Source organism: Lontra canadensis, unplaced genomic scaffold (genome assembly GCF_010015895.1).
Source record: "Lontra canadensis isolate GAN:19392208 unplaced genomic scaffold, GSC_riverotter_1.0 scaffold25, whole genome shotgun sequence".
In the NCBI taxonomy this organism is placed as follows: Eukaryota; Metazoa; Chordata; class Mammalia; order Carnivora; family Mustelidae; genus Lontra; species Lontra canadensis.
This window is the reverse complement of record NW_022631019.1, coordinates 2713732-2741414: the sequence shown is the minus strand read 5'-3', so window position 1 is coordinate 2741414 and position 27683 is coordinate 2713732. Positions and strand designations below refer to the sequence as shown.

General features: G+C 59.9%; 1 protein-coding gene across 2 annotated transcripts in view; it reads right to left on the bottom strand.

Annotated features, from left to right (window-relative positions):
• The window catches only part of AJAP1 (adherens junctions associated protein 1), a 110945-nt gene that overhangs the window by 52186 nt on the left and 31076 nt on the right, over positions 1-27683 (bottom strand). The window contains exons 1-2 of one of the 2 annotated variants that reach the window (XM_032863245.1): positions 10500-10531; positions 2911-3722 (exon numbers count right to left, since the gene is read on the bottom strand). In XM_032863245.1, coding sequence (XP_032719136.1) covers positions 2911-3718 — 808 coding nt within the window. In that variant the 5' untranslated portion in view covers positions 3719-3722; positions 10500-10531. Of the gene's footprint in view, positions 1-2910; positions 3723-10499; positions 10532-27683 lie in introns of those variants that run through there. The other variant, XM_032863244.1, reaches the window with a different exon arrangement.

The following is a 27683-nucleotide window of genomic DNA, read 5'->3' as shown; positions in this document are numbered from 1 at the left end:
TCATCACCACCATTATCATCACCATCAACACCATCATCACTACTATCATCACATCAACATAAGCATCAGCATCATTACCCACCATCATCACCATCATCATCACCACCATCATCACCAGCACCATCACTATCATCACCATCATCGCCAGCACCATCATCACCAGTACCATCACCATCATCATCGTCACCATCAACATCACCACCATCAACACCATCACCACCATCACCATCAACACCATCACCATCAACACCATCAACACCATCATTATTACTACCATCATCATCACCGTATTAACCGCAGCAAACATGTAATGAACAGCAGTTATGTACTAGGCATTGACCCCTGGTCCATACTATCTCACTTACTCTTTGCAACATTATAAGGTGGTTAATTATGTAATTCCCACTGAGGAACAGAGAAGATAAGAAAGTTGCCTGAGTTCACAAAGCTAATACAAGATGAAGTCAGGGATTTGAAGGCAGACACTCTTACCACTATACTAAAACTAGGAGAGACTTCCCAGTCACTTCATTTATGGGGTGGTCTCTAAGTTCTAACTTTCCTGGTGGAGAAAATGAAGCCAAGAGAAAAGAGAACTTCCCAGGGTCACACAGCCACGTGCAGCAGAGCCCAGATCTGCAGGCAATCTGTGGCTTAGAAGTGTGTATGGCACACCCAGCCTCCTGGACCACCGCTCTGGGATCCCCAAGACCACCCTTGCAGCTTTAATCCTATCTGAGAAGGGTGAGGAGTAGTTGTGCACCACAAGGAGTCGGGAGCCCAGGTCTATGTGTTGTGACAGCCAGGACAAGGAGAATTTACGGGGCTCCCATCAGGGCTCTCGGTGACTTGGGTCGCTTTTGTGGGATCAGCTGGGCTGTGATGGACCCAGTTAGAGGAGTCATCTCAGCACTTCCTGTCTTGCCTTGCCTTGGCCTGGATGCTGAGGGCCGCTGGCGTCCCTTCTCAGCATCCGGCATCACTTCCCAGAATTAGCATTTCTCTGCACTGAAAGCAAACATGCGTGTTCCCCCCCCCTTTAAATTTGTTTTGTTAAACAAATTAATCTAGCACCAGATTATATTATGAAGAACCATAAATCTTTTCCAAGATAAGCATCTGTCGAGTTGGATTAGCAACCTCCAATGTACTGTGAATTAATTTGCTGAGCCTTCTAATGCCGTCCCGAACATTTAACTTTAGTAATAACAAATGTAATTTGGAATAAATGGGAACTTGTTTTCTCGTCCGTGCCTATACAGTAAGTGACGTGTGTAGAGGGGATGACAGTAAACGAATGTAGCACTAAATTCTATTATGATGATGGCTTGTGAGTACATTGAGGTAAAGACAAATGCTTCCGTAAACTGCTCTCGGGCATCCGGCACAGACGTGGTGGGCTGCAGGCCATGTGTGCCCTGGTCCTGTACAAAGGCTGCCTGGGAGACTGCCCGCGACCGCCTGCAGACCTTCTCCCGCCGTGCTCCGAGCTCACAGCCTCCATCCCTGGGCCTGGCCCCGGCCCCTGGCTTTGGGATGAGGCTGGGTTTGCTTTCACAGATACGCTGCTCTCTAGGGAAGAACTGCTCGGAATATACAATCTGCAGTTCTCTCGTCCAGGTGAAGGAAGGAAGTAGGTCATGGAATGAAAGCCGCTCACTCTCTGAAAACCTGTCCAACTCCCGACCACGGCCAGACGCAGCCTCGGGCGGACGCAGCCTTCAGGAAGACCTGTGTTGCCGAGAGACCCAGGGGAGCAATTCTTGTCTGTCCAGGGTCATGAAAGGGGCCCCTCGGGGCCTGCAGAGCCCAAGGCCTTAGGATGCAGAGAAGCAGATAAATGGCACGGAGGAGGCCACGTGGCCCCCGCACCACTTCGTGTGGACACCCCGGACTACGCATCCTGTTTTAAGATCTGGCCGATACTGTGGCCCTTCTGGGATGTGCATGCCCAGATCTGATCTGTGAACATCCTGGTCCTGGGGGGCGTGGGGTCATGGCCTGTTCACAGAGGCACAGGGAGCCAGAGGCGGCTGGAGCACAAGGCTCCCGGACTCCGCGTGCGCCCTCAGCCAGCTGTGATGCTGGGGACGTGCCTGTGGCCGGCCCTGAAGGGACGAGCTGGGGCCTGGGAGGTTTTCAAGGGCCACTCCTTTAGAAGCAACTGGGCAAGGAGGTGGAGGAGAAAAAAATATAAAGCTACTTTGCAGTGGATGCTTCAAGGTAACCGTCCGGAGGCACCCGGAGCCAGGGGTGGAGGGACGAGAGCCTTTCGTTCTGACCCCCATCCTCCAAACACCTGTGATGCCGTCTCCGGGCAAGACACTCCCCAAGCCCTACTCAGTCTGCAGAGCCTCAGCCGGCAGCATGGGAAGTTCTCCCTTCTACCCGCCCGCAATCTCTTCTGCTGCTTGACGCGATCCCTAATTCTGGGCCAACGTGGCAGTCACCCTTCCACGGGCCACGGCCTGGAAGGTTTTTGGAGACTCCACCTGGGCCTTAATTCCACCAGCAGGCATGTCCGCATCTCCCTCCCAGGCTGGCCCGGAGTACCATTTGGGAAGAGGTGGCCCTGTGCCTGGTGGGGTCCGGACGCCTGTGACACAGGCAAGGTGGGCACAGCATCCCCTTCTAGGCCACCATTGAGGAGACATTTCCCTTCTTCCAGCCAGAAGGGTCTGGCTAGAGCACAACCTATATTTGCCAGGACCCAAAGCCCATGGATACATGTGCCGCCTCGGCCCCCAAGACCACGGCCCAACGGTTTGCTTTTTGCTGTTGCCGTAGCCGCTGAGAAACGGGGAGTCCCGCCAAGCACCGTCACCAGGCACAATGTGGCACCCTTCACGAGCCCCTCCCCAGAGTGTCCTCCCCCAAACCGAACCCCAAACAGAAAAGAGGTGGGTGTACCTGAGGTCTCCCCCAGGATCCGCGGGGGCTTGCCGTCTTCGCCGTCGTCTTTGCTGGGACTGGTGGAAGGCTCTGTTGTGCTAACCCCAACCGGGATCCTATTCCTGGGGCCCAGGGGTTCCGTGACCCCCTTAGTCTGCAGTGTGGTGGAGGTGGCCGTGGTGGCTGTGGTGGTGGTGGTGGCGGTGGCCACCGTTGTCTTCCGTGTCTGTGAGATGGAGGCCGTGGTGGGGCCGTAAAGCCCTGGGAATGTGTTGGATTCCGGGGCCTCCTCCTCCCCCGTGGGCCCCCAGGCGATGAACTCCGTCTCCGTGGTGGGCCTGCTGCCCCGGAAATCAAAACCGCTGAAGCCGGCCCCCTGCAGGTGCCTCTTCTCCCTCCGCAGGAGGGCCTGCGGGTCCGTGGTGGCCCCGCTACCCGCCGCGGGGGACGGGGACGAGGAGGAGGAGCCCAGGGAAGGGCTGGATTTGGCAGCGGCTGGGGGCTTGGCGAGTCCCCCTCTGGGCACCAGGGCGGCCACCTGGTCCCTGGGTCTGTGTGCCCGTTTGGCGCGTGGACTCGGCACCTGCCCGTGGCTGCGCTCCACGCGGGCCGGGCGCGGGCTCCACACGGGCACGGAGAGGCGTGCCGCCTGTCCGCTCTTCAAACTCCACAGCCGTGGCGGCCGCTGCGGCGGCCGGGGCAGGAGCCGGAAGTCGGGGCCCGGGCCCAGGGCCGCACAGGAGGGCAGATCCATGGCGAGCTGGAACACGGCTATGAGTATCCAAGCACGGCCTCCTCGGGAGCGGCCCGGCCAGCGGACGCACATGGAACTGCGTGGAAAAGAGAAAGCAGGGTCAGGGGGGCCCTGGGGGCGGTGCCGGCAGTCCCCCCATCCCCGCCGGGACACCGAAGCGCCCTTCTGGTAAGGAGCGCCAACCCTCACCTGAGAGGCGCAGCCGGAGCCCTGCATGAGCTGACTTCACAGCCCTGCGGCCGGCCGGGGGAGGTGGGGGCTCCTGCTCATCAGCACCGCAGCAGCCCCGTTCCCGCGCCCTGCGCCGCCAGTCTCTTCCCAGGAGCGTGCGACGCACATGACTGCTTGACGTGACACGGGACGGAAACTGGGTCTCAAAACCCCCAACTCAACCGACAAGATGATCTCAAACCCCTTCTGTTCCCCACTCAGCTTCGGCCCAGAGTGAGACAGACACACGTCGAGGATGTGCGGTAACAGGGGGGCGAGGCGGGAGACTCAGGCTACCCCTCGGGTCCAGGGCTCCATGTCACAGAAGTTATGGACCCAAGTCTCGGCGCTCACAACCTCCCCTTCCTGAGGCCTGGAGGGACGGGGTCCCGCCGGACTTCACGGGGGGGGTACGGAGGTCGGGCATCTCCCGAGCCCCACCCAGGCTGTAGTGGGCAAACCCTCCCCCTTCCCAGGCACACGTGCGAGTCTCAAAGCAGGCTGTGGCCTTGGGCGCTACACGCTGGAGCACTTCTGACTTGGGGCCTCCTCTGGGATTTGTTCAGGAAAATGAGATCTGCTGTGGGTGAGCGGGAAGTCTGCCGGCGCGCCAGCCCGGCCCGAGTGCTGCTCTGTTGGCACTCTGGCTCCCCTATTTCCCTGCAGCGCAGGTGCCCTTTGAAGCCCCACAGTCCACCTCCTTGGCTCAGGCACGGCTGGGGGAAGGGCAAAGCCCACGCGACCGGGGGAAGACACGCCGGTGCGTGCACGGGGCGTCACGTGCGCCCTGAGAGCACACTGGCAGCCACGTGGAGGGCTGGGCTTAGGGGACCCGGGCCCACACTCCTTCTCCCACCAGCTTAGGTAACAGAGCACTGGGTACAGACACTGTTCGGAGCCGGCCCTCGTCACCGGCGTCACGTCTGAAAATTGACACAGATCCAGGACGTTAGCGATGGCTGTGGGCGGGGGCGGGTGGGGGTGTTTGGTGCGCGGAGCTGCCAGCCTGGAAAGCTGCTCAAGACCAGCCCCGCAGAATACAAGGCAGTTTTCTTTATGAGGTTCGCGTGACTTTAAAAGGGAAGAAATCAGTGAGTGAGCAGCGTGTGGTGTGTGAGTGAGTCATGTGTGCATGCGTGCACGGGAGTGTGTCTCGGGACCGCAGGCCAGCGTGGGTGACTGCTGACGTGTGGCGGTGCACCAGTGCCTGTGAAAGACCAAATGTAGAGTGGGTGTGAGTGTGTCAGCAAGTGTGTAAGATCAAGAGTCCACATGGGGTGTGTGTGTCAGTGGGTGTGCAAGAGTGTAAGTCTGTGGGGGTGCCTGTGTGCCCATCACATATACGTGTGTGTGCATATGCGGGTGTGGCTGAGCGTGAGGTCTGATGTTGGTGCACACATGTGTGTCAGTGACTGTGCAAGACTGTGAGTCTGCTGTGAGGTGGTCTGTGTGCCCATCTGTCGTATATGTGCATGTGTACCTGTGTGGGTGTGGCCCAGTGTAGGGTTCATGTCAGTGAGTGTAACTGTGTCATTGAGTGTGCAAAAGCATGGGTCCACTGGGGGTGGCTGTGGGCCCATTTTTCACATGTGTGTGTGCCTGTGTGGGTGTGGCCCAGCATGGGGTCCATGTCAGTGAGCATGTATAAATGTGTCATTGAGTGTACAAGAGTGGGAGTCCGTGGGGGGGTTTGTGTACCCATCTGTCGTGGATGCGTACGCATGTGTGCACGCAGCCGAGTGTGGGGTCTGCATGTCACTGTGTGTGTGAGTGTGCACAAGTGTGAGTCGTGGGGGGTCATCGGTGTGCCCATCCATCGTAGATGCACACGCATATGTGCCTGCAGCTAAGTGTGGGGTCTGCGCGTGTGTGCGTGTGTCTGTGTGCGAGCCCCCCCTCGTTCTTCACTGAGCCCCGTGTACCCGGGGTTGCATCTTCCTCGGGGGGTACTCAGGCACGTGCCGCTCCCTGCCTGTCCTCGGGATGTGGAAAGGAAGAAACTTGTATTAATGAGCGCTAATTACCAAAAAGGACTAATCCCCAAATAAAAAGGGCCCAGTTCTTTAATCAGAATGAAAGTGCTTTGCTGCAGAAATTAGGAATCGCTCATTATGCTAATGCCTCTGCACTGAGCTCCTGCCGGTGTACAATTTCTCTGCACAGCCCGCCAAGCTCCATGCAGGGACCAGGGCCTCCGTCACCGCACACAGAGATTTAGGTCAGTGTGAAACATCCCGTGCACACGGTAAGCACAGCTTCTATGGCCACAGGTGCCTCAGGGAGGATGGACGATTTAGACCCCCAGGTTCTCCCACCACTCTGCATATTTGGATGGGAGTCCAGCGCCAGAGCAGTGCCTTACCCCAGAAGGCCCCACCAGGCCCCACGAGGTCCTACCAGGCAATGTCAGGCCCCACCAGGCCCCAGCAGTCCCTGCAAGGTCACTGGGGAACCTCAGGCCTCAGCAGATCCCACCAGGTCCCAGCAGGTCCCACCAGGCCCCACCAGGAAACACCAGACCCCATCAAGCCCCACCAGGAAACACCAGGAAACACCAGGTCCTACCAGGCCCCACCAGGCCCCGTCAGGCCCCACCAGGAAACACCAGGAAACACCAGGTCCTGCCAGGCCCCGCCAGACCCCACCAGGCCCCGTCAGGCCCCACCAGGAAACACCAGGAAACACCAGGTCCTGCCAGGCCCCGCCAGACCCCACCAGGCCCCATCAGGCCCCACCAGGAAATACCAGGAAACACCAGGTCCTACCAGGCCCCACCAGGACCCACCAGGCCCCATCAGGCCCCATTAGGAAACACCAGGCCCCACCAGGCCACACCAGGCTCCATGAGGCCCCACAAGGTCACCAGGCAACCTCAGGCCCCGCCAGATTCTTCTAGGTCGCACCAGGCCCCACCAGGAACTAGGTCCCACAATATCATACCAGGCAACACCATGTCCCACCAGGACATACCAAGTCCCACCAGGCCCCATGAAGCCCCATGAGGTCAGGCAAACTCAGACCACAACAGGCCCCACCGGAAACACCAGGCAACACCAGGCCCCTCAGGCCCCATGAGGCAAGGCCCCACCAGACCTCAGCAGACACAACCAGGCCCGCATTGGCCCCATCAGGCCCCCAGGACGGAAAGCAGACCCAGATGAGCCGGCATGCCGTCAGCACCGGGGAGAAAACTCCCCGGGAGGTTAAAACCACAGCATCTCAGCCTGTGCTGCTCGCCTGCCCAGCAGAACTTCACACACAGGGTATTTCTGTCATTTCTCACCAGTCCGGGGCTGGAATTCGTTACCATAGAAACCCCCTCCTTTCCAGCCACCCGCTCTTACGCAGAAAAACCAACCGATCGCAAGAGCGGGAGTTTGCCTTGTTTCCCTTCGAGTCCGGTTTCTTCCCTCTTAAAGTGGCGGACGGTCCAGAGAGGGACTATGAGGAGCGCAGGGGACAAGTCAGCAGCCGGGACACGCCAGGCCAGTGTCGGGGGCAGAGAGAGCCCCTCCCGTAGGGGGTTCGGGGGGCCAATCCCGTGGCCTGCAGGGACCAGCGGTCCCTCTCTGGGGTCGAAGATCCCCAGCCTGGACCGTTGGGCTCCAGGGGTACACGCTCAGCACGTGTCAGGATGACGCTGCGTCCCGGTGTCCGGGGACCCGGCCATACGTGCAAGGACCACATGCGGGGCGATGTGGGACCTCTTGCTCCATCCTCCCAGCGGGCCCAGCCCCAGGAACGCTCTTCCCTCTGAGCCCGTCCAGCACGGGGGTGGGAGGCCTCAGTTCTGCCCACAGCCCTCTGGCCCCAGGAAGGCGCCGTGGCACCGTCAGTCCCACAGGGCTGGAGGCCCCTCTGAGGGTCAGGAGGGAGGCCCAGCGGCCATCAGCCCCACCGCTAGCTGTCAGCGTCACCACGGGACACACCAAGGAGGCCACAGTACAGTGCCGACGCCAAGTCCCCCGAGGGCATCCACGGGCCATGACCCCCCACTTCACACCCACGAGGACGACGACAAGCACAAAGCCAAGTCCAAGTGTCGGCACGGACGTGGGGAGACGGGAGCTCCGCCCAGGGTCGTGGGAATGTAAGAGGGTGTCGCCGCCGCACAGAACAGCTGAGCAGCTCCTCGAAGACTTAGTTCCCGCTGACCCCGATGTCCATTCGGGTGGACACCCAAGTCCACACAAAAACGTGAGCACGAATGTTCCCCGCAGCCCTCCTGGAGCAGCCGAGAGCCGAAGCCACCAGAGTCCATCAGGTGACCGGATGAGGACGACGCGCTCTGTCCCCGCAGGGGACCGTCCTCTGGCCTTTGAAAAGGAAAGCAGCAGCGACACACGCAGCCGGGTGGACGGAGCTTGGACGCAATCCGTGACGTAGAAGCTCCGTGCTGCCGAGACGCCCAGAACCTGGGGGCCCGCAGAGACCGAGAGTAGAGTCCCGGTTGCCGGGGGCTGGGGGAGGCGACTGCTGATGGTTATAGGGTTTCTCTTAGGTGGGACAGGGACCTTCTGGCATTGAGAGTGCTGACGGCTGCACGACCTTGGGAATACATTGAAACCACTGGAGCGGGGGTGACTTTGTGGGGGACATCGTAGCTCAAGAAGCTGATGCGTTCAAGGGCAGAGAGACCAGCCTGGGGGTGGGACGCGGCACGGAGTCCTGCTCTGGGCGCGGGTCCCGGCAGCGGGGACGAAGGAGACGGTGCCCAAGCTGGGGGCAGCGTCGGAGCTGCCAGCACGGGGCAGGGAGCACGCACAGGCTCCCTCAGGCTCGCACACGGTCCTCGCCCGGCCGGGGCAGGGGCTCGTCGCAGGTCGGAGCGCCCGGCTGCCCGCCCCCAGCCAGCGCAGGGCTGCGTCCCTGCTCCCCCACCTCCACCCTGCCGCGTCCACATCGGGGCTGCGGCGCCGTCCGCTTTATTTTCTGGTTCATGGCTTTCTTGCTTCTCCCCCTTTTAAATTTTTATTGAAATCTTTTTTTCCCCCCTAAGAACACGTTCATAGGATTTGTGGATTGAGACTGGATTTGCTACCTTCTGTGTATTTTCTTCGCAGAAGAGGCCCGTGGCTAATTACACACGAAGACTTGTCTTCCACTTAGGGTCCCCCTTTCCCCAGGGGGCTCGCAGGCCAGGCCTCCTGCAGGTGCCCAGATCCCGTGTGCAAGAACCCCCAGGGCGGTGAGACATTGGGCTGGGCGGGAAGATCCTACAAGCCCTGGAATCTCTCTACGGGCGGCGAGGAGCCCCTCTACCCCGTCCCGGTGCTGCACCACCTGGGAATAGCCCTGCCCCAGCGTGCCCACTCCTGGGCTTGTCCTCAGCTGGCCTGGGACACCAGCCACAGCATGTATGAGTGGCATACACCTGTCCGGGACGGTGACTCCCTCTGACACGTCCCGTCCCATCTCCTCCGGCTACAAATCGGGTGAGTTTTGGAGAGTTATGAAAAGCGGGTGTCCCCCGACCACGTGTGCTGCGCTTAGTGACCTGCTTCCCAAAATTAACACATGGCAAGGGGGGGGTGCTTCTCTGTGGAGACACCTGGCACGCAGGACCTTGGCCAGTGTCAAGGTCACGTCCGCGGCGTGAGTCATGACAGCAGGCGCTCCCGACATGATGGGAAAGGACCGTGCCTCCTCCCGAAACCCATCACGCCGTCGAACCGTGAGACAACCACCAGACAGATCCCGCTGGAGGGACATTCGACAAAATCCCTAACCAGTCCTCCTCAAAACTGCCAAGGTCATCAAAAACAAGGAAAAGTCTGGAAAACTACCACCACCGAGAGAAGCCTACAGAGACGTACATGTCATGTGGTGCCCCGAGTGGGATCCTGGAGGAGAAAAAGGAAGTTGTAGAAAAACTCGGGGAATGTGGACCAAATGCGGGATTTCACGAATGCTAAGGAGCGGTGTTTCCCCTTAGTGGAGACGCACATGGAGAATGAAGAGGTTTACATGAGGGACGTCTGGGGGCAGAGAACGAAGGATTTCTGTCTGCTTTTCCTTCTTTTCAACTTCTGTAAGTTTAAAACTATCCTGAGATAAAAAGTTTATGGAATTGAACACCCCAACAGAAGTGGGGTGGACACAGGGGTCATGCTGAGGGCTGTGGGGGACCCCGCCAGGGCTCTGTGGGGTCCCTGGGCCCCAGGTGAGAGGAACTCCACCTCGAGGGGTGGCCTGGGGGTCACCTGCAAAGGAGCACAGCCTCGTCACGGTGTTTCCATCAGAGAAATGTGGCTTTAGGTGGGAGGGGAGACCCTGGCACCTGGTACAGAGAAGACCCTGGGTTCCCCCACCCCTGCGTCTCCAAGTTCTCCAAGCTGCAGGTCTGCACAGAATGGGGCTGGCAAACTGCCCTGTCTTTCCCTTTCTCATGCCCGGGAGGCTTTCCCCCGTCACCCCCAAACGCCAACACGGCGGTGCAGGAGCAGAGACCCGCCTTCCCCACACAGGCCAGGACACCCGGCCGCGGCTCAGGAAGGGAGCACACACACACTTCCTTCTGGAAGGCAGTCGCTCGTTCAATTTTCCTAATGAAGAACGAGGGACCCGTGACTCACTGGGATGTCCTCCTGATGTATTAATGTCCTGTAGAGCCACCCCTGACTCGCCCTACCCCACAACTTACTATGATTAAAAGCGTCCCTCTCTTTCAGGAACCGTGCTCTGGGTTGCCTACGAGGCTTTCATCTTCAGGGGCTCCACGGATGTCAGGCACACACGTGATATTTGATGCGCAGGGAAGGAGCAGCGTGGGAACCATTCATTTGCGTGGGATAGAAACCTCTGGAACGGCACGAAGTTTCCGGCTACTTACCTCCCCCAGTGCAGGGGAGCCTGCAGCGGGATTCTGGGGTCTCTTAGCACCCTCCCCTACTGGATTGGGTCCCACTCCTGGGCAGGCTTCTGGGTCCCATCCAGGGTGGACCAGGGGTGGTGGGTCCTGCTGGCTCGGGTCAGAGCCCTGCAGAGAAGGTGGTGCGCTCACTGTAACGTGGGTTCCTCCCGGGGCAAAGGCATTGCAAGGCAAGTGTGAGAAGAACCTGCGTGTGCCCCAAACGTGTGTCCACCTAACCACCCTGCTGGCCTTCCCCGCTGCCCCCAGATCCCAGGAGGTCCTGGCTGGAAGGAACAAAGACGGTCCTCGGCTCCAGCCCGCTCCAGAGCTGGACTCTCAGCCCCGTAGTGCTTGGGACCCGAGCGGGTTTACCAGCCTTAGAGCAGGGCTCCGGGTCAGGCTGCTGTGACAAGCGGCGGGCAGGATGTGATACTGGTCTTCTGGCTATGGCGGTTCTCCTGAAACACCTGTGGATGGGTGTGCATGGGCCCTGGGCTGGCAAACACCAATCCCGTCCCAAACACTCAGTACCCACGTAATGCCAGCATGAGACCCACCATGAGGGGGCCTGCCTGCAGTCACAGGGAGCTGGCATCAGCCTGGAGTTTAGGACTCAGGGACTTCAGGTCCCAACAAGCCCAGACCTGGGGGAACCGGGGCATATGAAGCAAAGGAAAGCAGGCAAGACCTCCGTGACCCAGAGCCATGGTGGCCCCACTGCCTGGCCCAGCGGCATGGTGGCTGCGCCCGGCGGGGAGGTGCCGGGGTGGGTGGCAGGTGCTGCTCTGCGCCCCCGCTGACCTCGGGCAGCAGCGGGACCCTGTGGTCGCAAGGAATTGCCTCACATGCTCTTGCGGGAGCGGACGACCGCGGGCTCCCCAGAAGCGTCCTGTACGTATGAGCGAAGCCCCGGGAGTGAGCGCACCCCCAGTGGACACCCAGTGAGGTCTGGAGACGGGTCTGGCCGTCACTCTCCAGAGCTGCCGCCGGCATTTGGTGAACGCCTGGACACCAAGAACACCCCACAGAGCTCAGGACGGCCCCACAAAGTCTTACCGGCCCCAGCAGCCCCAGCGACCATGGGGCCGCGGTGAAGCAGGCTTACGGCCCGCATTCCATTCACTCCTCCTGGGGCCCGGTGACGGGAAACGAGCCTCTTTATCCTGAGAGGAAAGAGGCTCAGACATGACCCACCCACTCACGCTCCAGAAGCCGCACAGGATGGGGGAGACACGGGGGCTCAGGGCTGGCCGCCTGGCTCCCAGCCTGGCACTGCAACATGCAGGCTTCATACCTTCTTTGTGCCTCAGTTTCCCCTCCCCACAGGGCATCACCGGACTCCGCGGGGAGTCCTTGGGGCTCGGGTGCCCAGAAGCACGCACAAGCATCAGCCACCGCCCCACCCCCACTCCCTTCGAGGCCGTCGTGGTGCCCGGGGGCCCCACTGCTCTCCCTGGCAGCTCTGGAGCAGGGCGTCTGCGGGACCCGGAGGCACGGGATGCTCTCGACAGCCTTCACAGGTGCCTGAAGGAGACCGAGGGATAGCAACGCGCTGGCGTTCTGGTTGCCCGGGCGACGTGCCCGCAAGCATTCCGGAGGAGTGAAGTGGTGACAAGCAGTGGGTGGGCGGCACCGTGGGCAGAATGTTCTCTCCCCAGGAGCGGGAGCAGGGTTTCTGCACGTCTGACACGCAGCCCCGCTGCTGCGGCCAGGTCCCCGGTGCCCTCCATTCTGTGCTGGGACGGCAGGCACAAGCCATCCGGGACCAGCAGGTCCCTCAGCTCAGCTACTGTCCCTCCTGCGTCACAGGCTTGTCTCTCTGGGGAGTGCCCAGGATGTGCCCAGCAGCTGCCCCGGCGCCGGCCTCCCCAGGTCTGCCAGCCCACCGTGGCAGGTACCCTGGGCCCCACCTCCCATGCTTCCTCTGCAGGCGGGGACAAGGGTCTAGATGGGCCCCCAGCCCAAGGCGGCCCATCCCAGGGACAAGTTGTATCCCTCTGGGCAAAGACTTGGCTAAGCCAGACAGTAACAGCCACGGGACCAGAATCCTGCTGCCTCGTGCCTGAACCCCACGCCAAAGTCAGCACAGAGCGAGGACGCTCGGAAGGACCCTGGAAAGGCCAAGTGGCCTCTGCAAACTGCCCCCGGGCGCAGGCTCTCAGCCTGGGCCTCCCGTGAGGATCCCCCGGCTGGGGAGAGGGTGGTGAGAAAACGTGGAGACCCAGGCCCCACAGTGGACCCACGAACTGGCATCTTCGGGGGACAAGTCCAGCATCTGTAATGTTTCAAGAAGCTCCCACGGGGGGTTAGGACGGAGAGCCGAGAACACAGCCCACCCCTTACTTGGACCCCGTTCAGCCTGACTTCACCAGCACTTGTAACGAGAGACCCAGGCCAGGGCGGCGGGGATGAAGGCACGCGGGACGCGGACGCACGCCCGGTGCTGGGTGACCCCTCAGCACACAGAGGTCCCCAGGCCCCAACTCTGTCTCCTTCCGGAGCTCAGCGGCCCTCAGCCAGCCTGAAGGTCACGGGCAAGTTCTCGCGCAATCCTATGGAAAGAGCAGGGGTACAAACACGCATTTACGGAAATCCAGACTATTTGCACAAGAAAGAGAAACACAAAAATAGCAGCTGTGTGTTCTCTGGGAAAAGGTCTCTCGACACAACTGAAAGCGGGGAGGAGGCAAGCAGTCAACCTGGGAGCGGGTGCAGGCAGCACACGCTCCTCCAGTCCCCAGGGCTCCAACCGGCCCGTGTCCTCCCTCTTACGCCTAGAAATCTGCATCCAAGCTCCCCGCACAGCTACCGGGGCACACGGCTCCTTACTGGCGGTCCCGGCCCCAGGACGCGGACTCCTGAGAACAAACTCCCCGGCTTCCACAGCTCCTGCGGGAGGCCCGTTGCCTTTCGGTTCTGCTGCCATCATTATGTTGGCGTGGACGAAAGTCACTGTGCATTCAAGGTGCCGTTGAAGCCACCCAAGGATAAAGGAGGACAGTGACAGGGTCGCCGCCTCTCAGAACACTGAAAGCAGGCCCATCACGGGCTCCACGGGGTTCGCAGATTGGCAGAGAGGGCAAGGATGGTGTCGATGGTGATGCCGAGGGCTTGGCAGGGGGAGAAAGAGCGAGCCGCCCAAGTGGAAGCTGGGGCCAGGGCCACTGGGGCGGAAAGCCCAGATCCGCCACCAGCTCCCCAAGCACAGGGGACAGGGACCTCCCGAGGTCGTCATGTGCCCACCTTGTGTGAGGGGATGGGATGATGGCCAGATGTCGGCAGAGCTCTTAGCAAAGGGCCTGGGGTAGCCGAGGCTGGGACCCCTCTCTCCAAGAGGTCCTCAGAGCCATCTCCGGCCTCCAGAACTCCCAGGAAACACTGGGGTGAAGCTGGAGACCTTCCCAGGGCAGCCGCTCCAAGGGACTCAGTGTGGTGGGAGCACATGGGTCCTTGCACATCGGGAGGTAAACCAAGGAAGACAACATGAGGACGCAGGAGCTGAGGGGGTGCTGTGAAGGAGGCAACGTCACAGGGACCCAGAGAGGCTCGGAGCCAGCGGTGGCCAGGAGCACTGGCAGAAGCAGGGACCACCGTCCGTTAGGCAGTCAACCGGGGCTGGGAAGGGCAGACAAGGTCCTTCTAAGTCTGGGATACGCAGATGTCAGGCAGCACGGGGGGGAGGGGGGAGTGCACCTTCCATGGCCGCAGGCCACTGGGAGGCGCCCTGAAGCCCTCCATCTTCCGCATGCTCTGCCACAGCACGCCACAGGCTCCGCCTTCACACCTGAGCACAAGTGAGGCTGAGGGAAGTGGCCCTCCCAGGGCATCCAGGGGCTCACGCAGTGGCCATTGCGGGGAGGGGACAGTCAGGCCTCCTCGTGGCCCTGACGTCCCACCGTCGGTCCACGGATGGGGAAAACAGGCAGTGGTAACTTGGAAACAAGCCGGCCGTGCCCAGAGAGCATGAATCACCCATGCAAATCCCACAATGTAGGTCACAGCTCCATCTCGCCTCCAGCTCCAGAAAGTGCCCACGTCCCCTTCAGGAGAGGATGTGACGAGGACAGAAGCCATCTCCCTCGACCCCGATGTCCCGCCTGGGCCCAGCCCACAGATGGGAGGGCACCTGACCACACTGAAAGGGGCTGCAGGTGAGACCACAGAAACGCTGCCCCGGGGAAGTGCCCCATGGGGCGTGGGGGGGGGTCCAGCGGCCCTAGGACAGCCCCCCAGGCCAGCTCCCATCTGTCTACCCGCCCACACCCCCTGAGAGGCAGCCCCTCTGCCCCGTTACCAATGAAGAGGTCATTTCAGAACTGGAGCTGGGCCCGCCTAAGGCCACCACCTAGTGCATGGTGCCCTGGGGACCCCTTTGTGGCTGCCTGCCCACCCCCAGGCCCCCAGGCCTGGGTGCAGAGTGAGGCGGGGCTCAGCCTCCAGCCAGCTTCAGAGTCACAGGGTGCTGGCAGGAGCTCCAACCTGACCCAGACATCACCGCTCCAACTACCAGCCGAAGTGCCCCAGCCTCTGAACACAAACGGAGATGGAGGGCTCACCACCTCTGCAGAATGACCACGCAGGTGGGGGGCAGCCCGCCCACGCGAGCCAGACCCTGCTCTGGGGGGCGTCTGCGGCCCACTCCCACCGCGTCCTGTGGGGGACTTGGGACTGATCGTGTCCGTGAGCTGCTCTCCCACTTACTGGTGGCCCAGCACACGCACGCACACACCAGAGACACACAAACACACGTGCGTGCACACTTGCGAGAAGATCCACCAACCCAGCCACCTCCACGAGACACACGCCACCGTGCCTGAGTCCTCCGTGGAGTGTCCAGAACTTAGCTGCAAACACAGCTTGGCACAAAGCTGCTGTGACAGCTACCGCTGGCGTGGGGACAAAACACTGTCGTTTGGGGAAATTCTTCCGAAAAGAACCCAGTGGAGCTGGGCCAGCTGGGTCAGAGCTTCAGTTCTTCCTGACGAGGTCATCCCATCTGGACCCTGTCCGGAGAAACAGATGTCATGGGAGTTCTTGCTGGAATGTCTGGGGGGCATAAGGCCTTTTCCAGAAAGACCCATAGCTTCTGGGCAGCCACTGTGGCTTGAAAGGGGAAGAAACCCTCTGTTTTCTGGGAAAGCCAAGTCCCCAGGGCTGGGCTCTGACAGACCAAGGGCCAAGAAGGCCTCTGCCCCTATCCCCCCACCCAAAGCACCTGGCTTCGAACTCTGGTCGCTTCTGTGTGGAGGACCCTGACCAGCTGCTGGTTCCTTCCAAGAGGAGTTCCGACTGTCCTCTCAGAGAAGGTTTCCGATGTTTCTCCGGAACGTTCTCCACCTTGTGCCCCAGCACGGACAGCCACGGCCTGCAGACAAGCTCCCCAAAACCACGGCCCTCTCTTGTGGCACCTGTGACCCGCAGTTCTGAGTCTGCGTCGTATCTCCGTCATGCACCTGAGCTCCGCGCTCCAAGAATTCCCATCTCAGGTCAGGCAGGAATGACTATTCCCGCGGCACCGATGGGGACACTGAGGTTATGCGGGGGACAGCGGAGGAGGTGATTAGGGGAGGAGCCAGGACCTAAATCTGCCTGGTCCACCAGTCACCCACAGCACCCTCCACTGTCTCTGGGAATGATCTCCCTCAAGGGTGCTCCCCCCACCCCCATGCAGAAATCGATGATCAATTATCTTCGGTTGTCCCTCAACATCATTCACCAAGAACATGAGACTCCAGCTCTGGCCCCTGGGCCACAGGGTGTAGAGCTCGGCGCCCCCTCCCTGAGGACCACGGACCTTCATGGGAGTTGGAAGGAGAGAACCGCTGCCCCCAGAAGCCGGGAACCATCTAGATGCGAGCTGGGCACTGAGCCGTGCCCTCACGGGAACACCGTCCCCGTGTGAACACACCGTAGCTCGGGAGCCCAGGCTCCTCATCGTCGGCTGTGGGGGGCTCAGGGCAAGATCTTCCACGAAGGGGCCACTTCCACACCCACCGGGGCATCTGGGGCCCCTGCATGCCGCCACACCCCGCTCTACAGACGCCACCAAGATGACCTGCCACTGCAGAGCTCCAGACACGTGAACGTGACTCCCGGCAGTGCTGACGACAGCCGTCCCTCCACAACGCGTGGGTTGAAGTCCTAACCCCGGGACCTCAGAATGGGACGGTGCTTCGAGACGGGGCCTTTGGAAAGGGGGTTAAGTTAATGAAGTCACCAGGGTGTCACCCAGTAGGACCGGTGTTCCTATCAGAAGAGGAGATCAAGACACAGACAAGCCCAGAGGGACCACCCCGTGGAGACACAAGAAGGGCACAGCTGTGTACGCTCCATGGAGACAGGCTCAGAAGAAACCAGCCCTGCCCACAGCTTGAGAAACAGACGGGGGGCGCGGACGCCGCGCGCCGTGGCACCTCGGGAGGGCGGGAGCTGGTTCTCCGGGCACCTTCCCTGCCTGGCGGCTCCTGCCTCAGCTCCACCGGGAGGCGGTCAGGCTGCCTTGGGCTTGTCTCCAGGACAGCCGGAGCCCTGCGTCTGGATCCCCCGCGGGCTGGGGTTCCTCACAAACGCGAGCCCGCCCCCTCAGTCCGGACCTGACTGGCTGCCCCCGGGAACCCCAGCACAACCCCACACGGCCTCCGCCAGATCCTTGCCCACTTGGCGGTGGTGAGCCCCTCAGGGCGCTCGGGTGGCGGCGCGGCCGGAAATCTCCTGTCAGCTCACCCAACCGCTCCCCCCACCTCTGAAAAGTCCTAGAAACACCCGTTCAGCGAGTCCTGTCCCTCCCTCCCTCCCACACAGGGATTCTCAGCCTCCCAACACGCACGCTGGGGCAGAACCGCCCCGTGTCGGGGGCTGTCCTGCCCGCTGCCTCCACCAAGATGCTAATAGCACCCTTCCCCCGGCGTGTGACCACCAAAAATGTATCCAAACCCTGGCGTGCTTCCCCAGGGAGACCCCCCGGCCCGTTGAAAGCCAGTGCTCTGAGACACACCTTGATTCCTCCCACGTCTCACTGGCTCTCCATCCTCCATTCTCCACCCAAAGCGGTGCTAGAACTCCAGGGGACAATGTCCGGCTCCTTCCTGCTCGGCCTCCTTCCCCCTCTGTCCCTAGTTCTTCACAACCCACCCAGAGCAGGGCCCCCTGGGCTCACAAGCTCCCCGCGTAGGTTTGATTATTTCCCTGGGGACGATGCCCCATGAGAACAGGAGTTACTCCCATCTTCCACACCAGGGTCTCCCCAATGAGCAGGGCAGCTCCTGGCACAGAGCAGGAGCCCCATAAACATTGGCTGAAGGAATTAATGACGGGGGGAACCAATGATTGAGTGTCCCCGAGCTGCCAGCAGAAGAACGAGCTCCAGACAGTCACGTGGCCACTGTCCCTAGAGGGGCTCCTGATCGTCAAGGCTCTCTGACAGGGTCTAACAACCCCGACCCCACTGGCGCAGGAACAGTGCTGAGGGCCTGCTGCCTCGTGGACGGAGCCCAAGCCCGCCAGCTGGGAGGGGCCTCACCTTGTCCCCTCCCAGGCCAAATGGTGGATCTCCTCCAGACACTGTCCCTGTGTCCCCGCACCAGGGGCCGAGGCTCGTTTCCCTCTGGTACTAATTCTGGACACAACTTGACAATTCCCTTTATCTCTCTCGGTGTCCAGAGATGAAGAGGTCAGCCTCACTGGGGCAGGAAGGGCCATTTTGCAGATGGCGGGAGTTGGGGCTCTGGTGCTTCAAGGAGGGCACCCTCCAGCCACAATGCCCCACCACCACCTCCAGGAAGCCCCCCCCCCCCCTTCCTTTAGCACCCTCTAGTTCTCATCCCCCCCCACCTCCAGGAAGCCCCCTGCCCTTCCTTGGGCACCCTCCAACCCCCATGTCCCTCACCACCTCGAGGAAGCCCCCTGCTTCTCTTTGGGTGCCCTCCAGCCCCTATACCCTCCTGCACCACTTTCTAGAAGCCCTCCATGACTACCTGCTCTCCCAGGGGGCTTCCTCTGATGCCCAGAGGCCACCCCCACAATATCTGTCTGTGGTACCACATCCCACAACCTCAAGGGGGATTCTCTGAGGTTCCCTCGGAAGCTTCCCCCCATAAAATAAGAGAGGAACTTGGCCCCAGAGCTGTGGTGGGGAAACACAGGGCACAGAAAACTAAACTGCAGCCTGAGGTGGGAGCCAATTAAGCTTGATTGTTATTTAATATTAATTACACTTTAATACGAACGTTAACTGTGCTTCACAATTTTAATTTTTATCCAATTATTCCGCAACCATTGATTAAGCAACGACAATGATGGGCGCTGGGGACTGAGGAATGAGGAGGTAACGTCCTCACCTTCTCCAACCCTACGTGCAGCTCAGGCTGGCAAACGGGCCCTCGGCGGTCACGGATGATGGAGGGAATGAACGCAGGCAGGAATGAAGGTGGGAGTCAGGGGCGTGCAGTTCACTTGGGGAATACGCGCTTTGGGTAACAAATGACCCGGAGGCAGGGCAGTCAACGTGCTGGGGTGGATTCAGCTCTGGGCAATCCCGGAGGACAGCTCGGAGGTGGTGGTGGGTCTCCAGTGCCCTGGACTGTTTTCATACCCGGCCTGGAAGCCCTTGCCTGTGGCTCTCTCCCTGCTGGGAGCACCTGGTCATCGTGTCCTCGTGCCTGGATTCTTCCTCCCACACCCACGCCTGATGCCCTGAGTGAGCTGCTTAACTCTTTAACTGGCCAGCCCGTGCTCCTGTCTGCTGAGGGCACCTGTGGAGGACCGGCGAACCCCAGCATTTCCTGGGCTTCCAGTGGAAGTGGGGTTTGAAACCCACACCCCATCTTTCTCTCCAGCACACGTGTCCAGGAATCTCCCCAGATCTGCTGTGTGTCCGGCACTCTCAGAGCAAATGGTCAGCAGAGGACCAAGGGGGCAAGGCCTCTGTCCACCCGCAGCACTGGCCCCTGCTGACTGGCCGGCAGCACAGAGCACCCCGTCTGTGGCCCCCAGGGGCCAAGTCTGCTGCCAGGGCTGGACCGAGGGCTTAGAGAATACTAGACACTCTGCAGCCTGGGTGTGCCTTCTTAGCAGGAGTGGGGTCACGCAGAGTGGAGACGGCCCTTCTACCAGAAATGGCTGGAAGTACCCTAAGAACTTGGGAAAGTTCCATTGCTCCTTATAGACCAAGAGGTCTTGCACAGCTGTTTAGGCTGTCAGTGTGCCCATCTGTAAAATGGGCTAAAATACTTTGTCAAGAGAACTAAATGAAACAGCGGGTCTAGGACCCACCCTCCTGTAGGGGACCCATAAACAGAAAGGAACCACGTCTCTTTCTGACCGGGACAGCATCCCGTGCCCACCAGGCCCAGAGGTGCAGACGGAAACAGGGATGTCCTCTCTCTCGTGGGCCTCCATGGGGCTCATGGGGCAGCGCCTGGATCTGGATCCACAAGGACAAGGGGATGCAGCCATGGAGAAGGCCAGCCGCCACTCCACCCGGCTCCTGCCCTTGAAACGGGACCTCATGGAGTCATAATGTAGGAAAGATCCGGACGCCTCAGGTCAACGCTGCAGACCCAACCCAGAACCCCAGACCAGTAGCTACTGACGGTGGCGTCGTGGGCAGCCCTGGCTAGGAGACAAGGAAGGGTCCAGCGGGGCTGACTCCAGACCCTCCCGCGGGACCCGGCTGGGTGCAGCCTCCCAGAGGAAGCTGGAACATTGTCTGGAACGGGCGGCCGGGGACTCGGACACTGTACCGGGCCTGGTAGAGTGGCGACGCCTTCCTCTAGCTGCCAGGGAAGAAAGACCTGTCTCCACCAGGGGCTTCCACCCCTAGGTAGGGGTGCTTCCCACCAGCCCGACTCCCCGCCGCTCTCCCCGTCCACACATGAGCCAAGCACTCTAGAATGTGAAAACCACATTCTCTTTGTTCTGGACGCTGGAGCCCCATCCCACTCCGTGGGCCGGGGAGCCGATGTCAGAAGCCCAGGAACTTGCCTGGGAGCTCCCCACACAAAAGAGCTGAAACCCAGCCTTAGGTCTCTGGGCCGCCTGGGTCCGCATCTCCCCCTCCTCTGAGGCCACTTCCTGCGGGAATCTACGGAGCTGGTCCCAGAGCCAGCCAGAGCCCACCCCAGAGTCCTCAGGACCAGTGCGTCGGGCACTCCCTCTGCCGTGTGCAAAATGCCACCAGGGTCACGTCCCCTTCTGCCTGGAGGGCAGCCTTAGTTCTGCACCCCACGGCACCAGGGCGGGCTCGGCCAGACCCCACTCGCTTGTCATACGGCAGAAAACACGCACTTTGGTGTAAGCAACACCTTGTCTGGGCGCTGACGGGGTAAGCCTTTGGCAAGGGAAGACAACTTAGCCACCTTAATTGGCTGAATTCCTACCAGGGCTGTTCTGACTTCTCCGTAACGGTCTCGGGAACCTGTTTGGTACAGAGGATGTCGAGGTTCTCCGGGCGGCCTGAGCCTCCGAGGGGATGGGCCTCCAGCGTGTGCGGGAGAAGCCCCCAGCGGTGGGAGCTGAGACCGCCAACGTCAGTTCCAGGCCCTTGTACCCAGAATTCCATTTTCAGGTTAATCACTTGTTTGTTTTTAAGTGAGAAGCTACACCTTGAGTGTTTTCACTAAATAAGTCTGTGTTTGCATGTCGACCAGCGTATTTAAATCCCCCGCGTGCAGCATTTCAGACCAGGACTCCCGCCTCTGTCCCTCTCTGTCCCCCTCTGTCCCTCTCTCTGTCTCTCTCTGTCTCTCTCCCTCCCCACCCTTCTCCCCTCCCCCAGTCTCTCCACTCTTCGGGGTCCATCGGCCAATCCGCTATCAGGCCTGCTCCACACTGGATCCCTTTGACCCTGGGGTAAGACACACCCAGGGGCCGTGAGGTAAGGAGAGGGGCAGACGAGGACTGTCGGTGGGGAACATGCCGACCGAGACCCGGACACTGGGACATCCTTGCAGCACCCAACATCTCAGGGACTGAAGCGACCAGACAAATGGAAGAGCCATGCTTCAGCCAGGCTGGCCTCCTCCCAGCCCGCACACACACATGGCCAATTAGAGTCCAAGTCCACACTTGCCGTGGCTCAGCCAGTACCCTGGGCCACACACCACCCTCTCCTAACCCACAGCCATCTTCGTGGGCCTCACAAGGTCACATTCTGGCCACCTCTCCAGCCGCATCCAACAGAACCTAGCCCCACATCCCTGTCCCTGTCCTGGCCACTGCTCCTGCATCCCTGGCCTTGACATAAAGGTCCCTTCCTCTGAATGTCGTCCTGTCACCTCAAAACAGGTTGGGCCTCAGAGAAATGTTCTCCTAGGGGCAGCCCCTCATTAGCCACCACTTAAGAGCCATAGTCCTTCCCTCAGCTGATAGCCTCAGAGTTCCAAGTCTCTGTTTTGTTGGCCTCCCCAGGACTTCACACAATGCCCACACACAGATGCCCCACAAATGCTGATGGATGGAGGGATGGATGGCTGGACGGACGTGTAGATGGATGGACACATGATGGACAGATGGATGGACAGATACGCAATGGGTGGATGGATGGATGGATGAATTGATGGACAGGTGGATGGATGGGTGGACGGAACACTTGCTGACTGATGGAGGGATGGACAGATGGATGGATGTACAGACAGATGGTCAGACAGATGTACTGAACAGATGGATGGATGGATGGAAGGAAGAAAGGATAAGTGGATGAGTGAACGGAAGTATGAATGGATAACTGGCTGACTGAATGGAGGGATGGACAGATGGATGGATGTACAGACGGAAAGACAGATGGACAGATGGATTGAACAGATGAGTGGATGGATGGATGGATGGATGTGTAGGTGGATGGATGGATGGATGGATGGCTGATGAAAGGGATGGACAGATGGATGGATATACAGACAGATGGAAAGACAGATGGACAGATGGATTGGATGGCAGATGGATGGACAGCACCAGTGCTTCTCCCCTCTCATGGGATGTCTCACTGTATTTGCCGTCTGCACTGACTACCCTGGCCCTGGGTGCTCTCCCTTCTCTCAGCGACAGCCGTGCTCATCACATAATTCAGCTCGGCACGTAGCAGTGTGGCCGAGCCGCCTATTCCAGATGCGAATGTCCTCTTTTCTTAAGCCATAGTTGCAGAGGGCAGAAACTGCCACCATCCCACGTGTGTTTTTGCCTGGCTTGGCAACATTTAACCCATGCCCCCCAACACGATAAATGCAGTGAAGATGTTATTTAGGTATTTTATTTCCAATCAAAGAGGAAACTAGCACCACGGGGAGAAGATCTGGCACATAAACCCCGGGGGCTCCACCCCCCACCCAGAGCAGGTCCACCAGGCTGCCGCAGCCCTGGTCTGCCCTCCCGCTGCGCATGGGGCCTTAGGGCTGAAGCACTGTGTTGTGGCGCTGGCATTTCTACAGTTTTCTGCACTGGGCTTAAAGGAAACCTAACTCCAAGTTCCAGCTGAGACAACGGATAATTATGGGATATTGCAAAGAGCTCCCCCCAGGATTCTGCTATATGGCGAGTGCCCATGGTGGACTTCATGAGGTCTTCCAGCCCTCAATCCTATAATCTCACTCTGATGACGGTTTTAAAAAGTAAACACTTTCTACTTTGTTGAGTAGGTTCTGTAAAGAGAGAGAAAAGAGAGACAAACACTGAGCTGTGTTTCAGGAGGAAGGTGCCCCGCCCAGGGTCTCAAGGAAGGACCTGGACTCCCGGGTCCTGTCACCACCCACTGTCCCAGTCCTGACACTTACAGGAGGGCCCTTATGGGGGACGCGGCTGATGGCTGAGTGGCTGATGGCCACTGTCCCGGCCAGCTCAGTGGCGAGGAGTGTGCAGCAAGGACGCTGGTCCAGCTCAGGGGCACTGACCTTCTGTTCTGAGCCCTAGGCAGAGCAGAGACCACCCTTTGCTTGGAGGCTGAAATCCCAAACGCCGGTCGACGTATGCCAACACGTGACACTGAGGGACCTGAGGGGCCGGTGACTGTCAGAAGGACAAAGGGGACAGACAGACCAAGGGGCTCATCTTTCCCCAGACCTAAAGGCTGGGGCCAGGAAGGTGTGCTGACCATAGCTGGGAAGGGCAGGCAGAACATTCAGGATTAGTGGTCTGCCCACATTAGCATCTCAGCCAATCTTCTTATTAATTTGCTGGCGTTGAGATTGGCAGAGTAGCAGGGAGGGAAAAAATTCCTTACTGCGTCTTGTGACAAGAAAGGCTCTGTGGGGGCCTGCAGTGCCTTGCCTTCTCCCTCAGAACCGGTGAGGGATCATGGAGAACTGAGGTCTAGCATCTCACCTACTTACTAGAGTCGGGTAACCGTGCTGGGCGTGATCTTGGAGATGGGGCTGTTCTGGGGGCACAAATGGATCAAGGGACTTACACACAGTCTTGGGGAAGAAACAGAACTTGAGGCCAGCCCCCTTTGAGGTTCTGGCTGCGGGAAGGGAGACGGAGCAGTCAAGGGTAGGAACCTGGACCCTGACATTCAGGGGGTTCAGCTGCCTGCTCCCCTGCTGTAGCGCACGGCCTCTGGTGCACACGCACCACCGTGGGCTATGTCTTCATCTGTCAACCACAAACGGCAGGGGAGGTTTTCAGGAAGAGGGAGGTGAGGGATGCAAGTCCCTGGCACACAGTAGGGCCTCCGAGGGACAACAGTGCTATAGCGGGTGAAACGGCAGCCCCCAGAGACATCGACATCCTCACCCCCAAGCCTGAGGATGTGACCTTATTTGGAAAAAGGATCTTTGCAGATGTGATGAAGTTAAAGATCTTGAGTTGAGACTCTCCCAGACTACCCGGGTGTGTGCCCTAAATCCAGGGACAGGTGTCCTTCGAGGCGAAGGCACAGGGAGGCCATGAGAAGGCAGAGGAAAAGAACGGAGTGGTGTGACCACCAGGCAAGATGCCACAGAGCCGTCCAGAGCTGGGGATGAGGCAAGTTTGTCCCCTGTGTCTTTAGGAGGAAGCACGGCCCTGTGGACACCTTGATTTTGGACCTCTGGCCTCCAGGACAGGGACAGAATACGTTCCTGTTGTTCTGAGCCCCCCAGACCATGGCGTGTCGTTCTCACGGCCGCAGGAAACACACCACTGCGATCGCTGGATTCGGGGTTGAGGGCTGGAGACAACCCTACGGCTATAAGGATGGAGAGCAGGTGGGGTTCGATCATTCCGCCAGTTCAGCAGCGAGCAAGCAGCAGCTGCCTCGTGCCCGGCGTCTGCTTTGTGGGGGAGAACCTGAGAGAAGAAGAAAAAGGCCATCCAGGACACAGTCTGGGTTTACCCAGGGAAAACAGAAGGCAATCCCTAAAGGAATGGGTCCTGCCAAATTAGGTGTGCTGCCCGGGTCCCTCTGTCTGTCCCCTGACACTTCCTGTCATCTCCAGCCTGGCAGAGGCTGCAGAAACCAAGCAAACAGACCTTCAGCCTGTGGCCTCGGGTTGACCAGATGGCTGATCTCCGGCCGCCAGCAACACCTGCCCACACAGTTGGGTGTGCACCGGGGGAGAGGAGAGGTGCCCACGGTGTACGCTAAGATGACACTGATGAGCCTGTCTGTCCCCTGCCTGGCAGTGGGTGGCAGGCCTGGAGTGGGGTCTAGATCTCTGGTCCCAGGAAGGAGCTCCTGCGAGCAGCGGCTTGAAGACAGAGATGCTGCGTTTGGTGATCTGTCAACGTTATTAGTTGGGATGGTGGCTGCCGCCAGGCTCCCACAAATTGTGATATACAAATTGTTAGCAGCTTGCAGACCATTTGCAAATAAACCATCGCAGCGAGGCATTAAAAGATCCCCTAAATAAGCATCCTTGCGGAAGGTAGTGACACAAGAGCTTGTTTATATCCTTTCTGCTTGACACTTGTTCCATCAAAGGGAGGCTTCGCTCGTCCTGTGGAGAGGCTGTGCAGGCAGCATTTAAAATGCAAAGATCTGCTGATTTTTCATACGGAATTATACAAATGGAACTGCTCTTCCATTTTATGATTGAATTAGGTAATGTATTGATGGTGCAGAAAGAACCAAGGTTATGTCCTTGTTTTTCATGATTTATGGGCTTGGAGAATTTCACAGTTCCTGGTTTTGGACACAATCTCACCAGCCTGCGCCTTGGTGCCCAGCACGCTGGCTGTCACGGAGACGCAGGACGGCCACCGGCCGGACAGGGTTCGAGGCCATTAGCATGTCCTCCAGAAAAGCCCGGCTCGGAGGGGAAGGCCCCAGCAGCAGGAGGCTGGTTTTGTCGTTTTGTCTTTTTTCCTCCTGCCGTGGTGACTTATGCTGCCAGGGACCAGGTCTGACTCCATCCTCCTAGGTCCTCGATAGCCAGCAGCCTGGAGGCTGGGGGAGCTGAGCTCACTGGATCCCATCCTGTCTCTGTTCTGTTCAGTCAAGGCAACGACTGTCCACTTATTAGCTGCCCTTGGCAAGCTGCGGCCCCCGGCCTGAGCATTCCCACCCGTGAAACCTGCGTGCCCGTCTCTGACGGCTCACACAGCTGTACTGAGAACAAGCAGTGAGCCAGAGGTGCTTGCAAAAACCTTCTCACCCTAGGATTCTACCCAGAAAAGGCAACGGACTTGGAATGTCTAGGAAGCAGGAGAGAAATCTCCCTGGAATGAGGATGAGCCGAGAATTTGCTCAAGTTGCTCCCCTCCCCTCCCAGGCTGCCCACCCCCCTCCCCCCCCCCCCCCCCCCCCCACCCTCCCCACCTCTCCCCCCCCCCTCCCCCTCCTCCCCTCCCCTCCCCTCCCCTCCCAGGCTGCTCACCTCCCTCCACCCCCCCACCCAGTTCTCCCACGGGCAACCAGACAGGCCTGGAGCTGCCCCCGCCTTGCTCCCTCAACTCTCTCTCCTGCAGCTCATTAAGCTGATGGCCGGGGAAAGCCCTCATAAAGGTGACCATGTAGTCCCTTGCCCCAAGCTCGAGGGGAGTCTCATGGCCGATTCCTTCCTGCCTTCCCTGTGAACTCTTAAACCTACAAGATGTGCTGAGCCAAGAGCAAATGGAATGGAGGATGGTTTCTGTGGAGGAAAATCATCAGCTCCTTCCCAGCTGCCCTCTGAGCCGCTGGGGTGCGTTCCTAGCCCTGCACGGGCACGAGTAGCAACGTTCTCTGCGTCTCTGCGTCCGAGCTCTGCAGACCGCAGGAAACTAAACCACTGTACTGAGCCCGCCACACCCAGCCCTGGCCTCCCCAAGGGCCCTGCCCTTCCTGGTCTTTTACCGACTGTGCCTCGAGACCTCCTGCCCAGCCAGCCTCCCTCCACCCTGTTCCTCTGGTTCTGGATCCTGACCCCTCCCTCGAGCCCCTGCCCCCCTTCCTTCTGCCCCTGCCCCCTATCCCCCACCCCTGCTCCCTTCCTCCTACCATCCTGCCCCCATCCCTGCTTCCTTCCTCCTGCCCCCGCCTCAGCCCCTTCCCCCATACCCCTGCTCTCCTTTCCCCTTCCCTAGCCCTCTTTCCCCCACCCCTCTCCTCCTGCCCTTCTGCCCCCCACCCCGCCTCCTTCCTCCTGCCCCAGCCCCTTCCTCCTGCCACCCTGCCCCCCTTTTCCCTCCTCAACCCCCTTTCCCCTGTCCTCCTGCCACCCTGCCCCCACCCCTGCCCCTTCCTCCTGCCCCAGCCCCTTCCTCCTGCCACCCTGCCCCCACCCCTGCCTCTTCCTCTTGCCCCATCCCTCTTCCTCCTGCCTCCCTGCCCCACCTTCTCCTCGCCCCTCTTCCCCCTCCCCCTCTGCCCCTCTGCCCCCCCATCACTTCCCCCTGTCCTCCTGCCCCCCTGCCCCCTGCCCTCCGCCCCTGCCCCCCTTCCTCTTGCCCCAACAAGTAAAGTTCTCTGGACCTTTCCCCTGCTGTACGGCCCAGGTCCCAGCCCTGGGGCTTTCTGAGGGCAGTAACAGCCCTGCCTTCTCCCCAAAGCCCTGGTACCCATTCTGGGGCTGGCATGCAGGCTGTGAC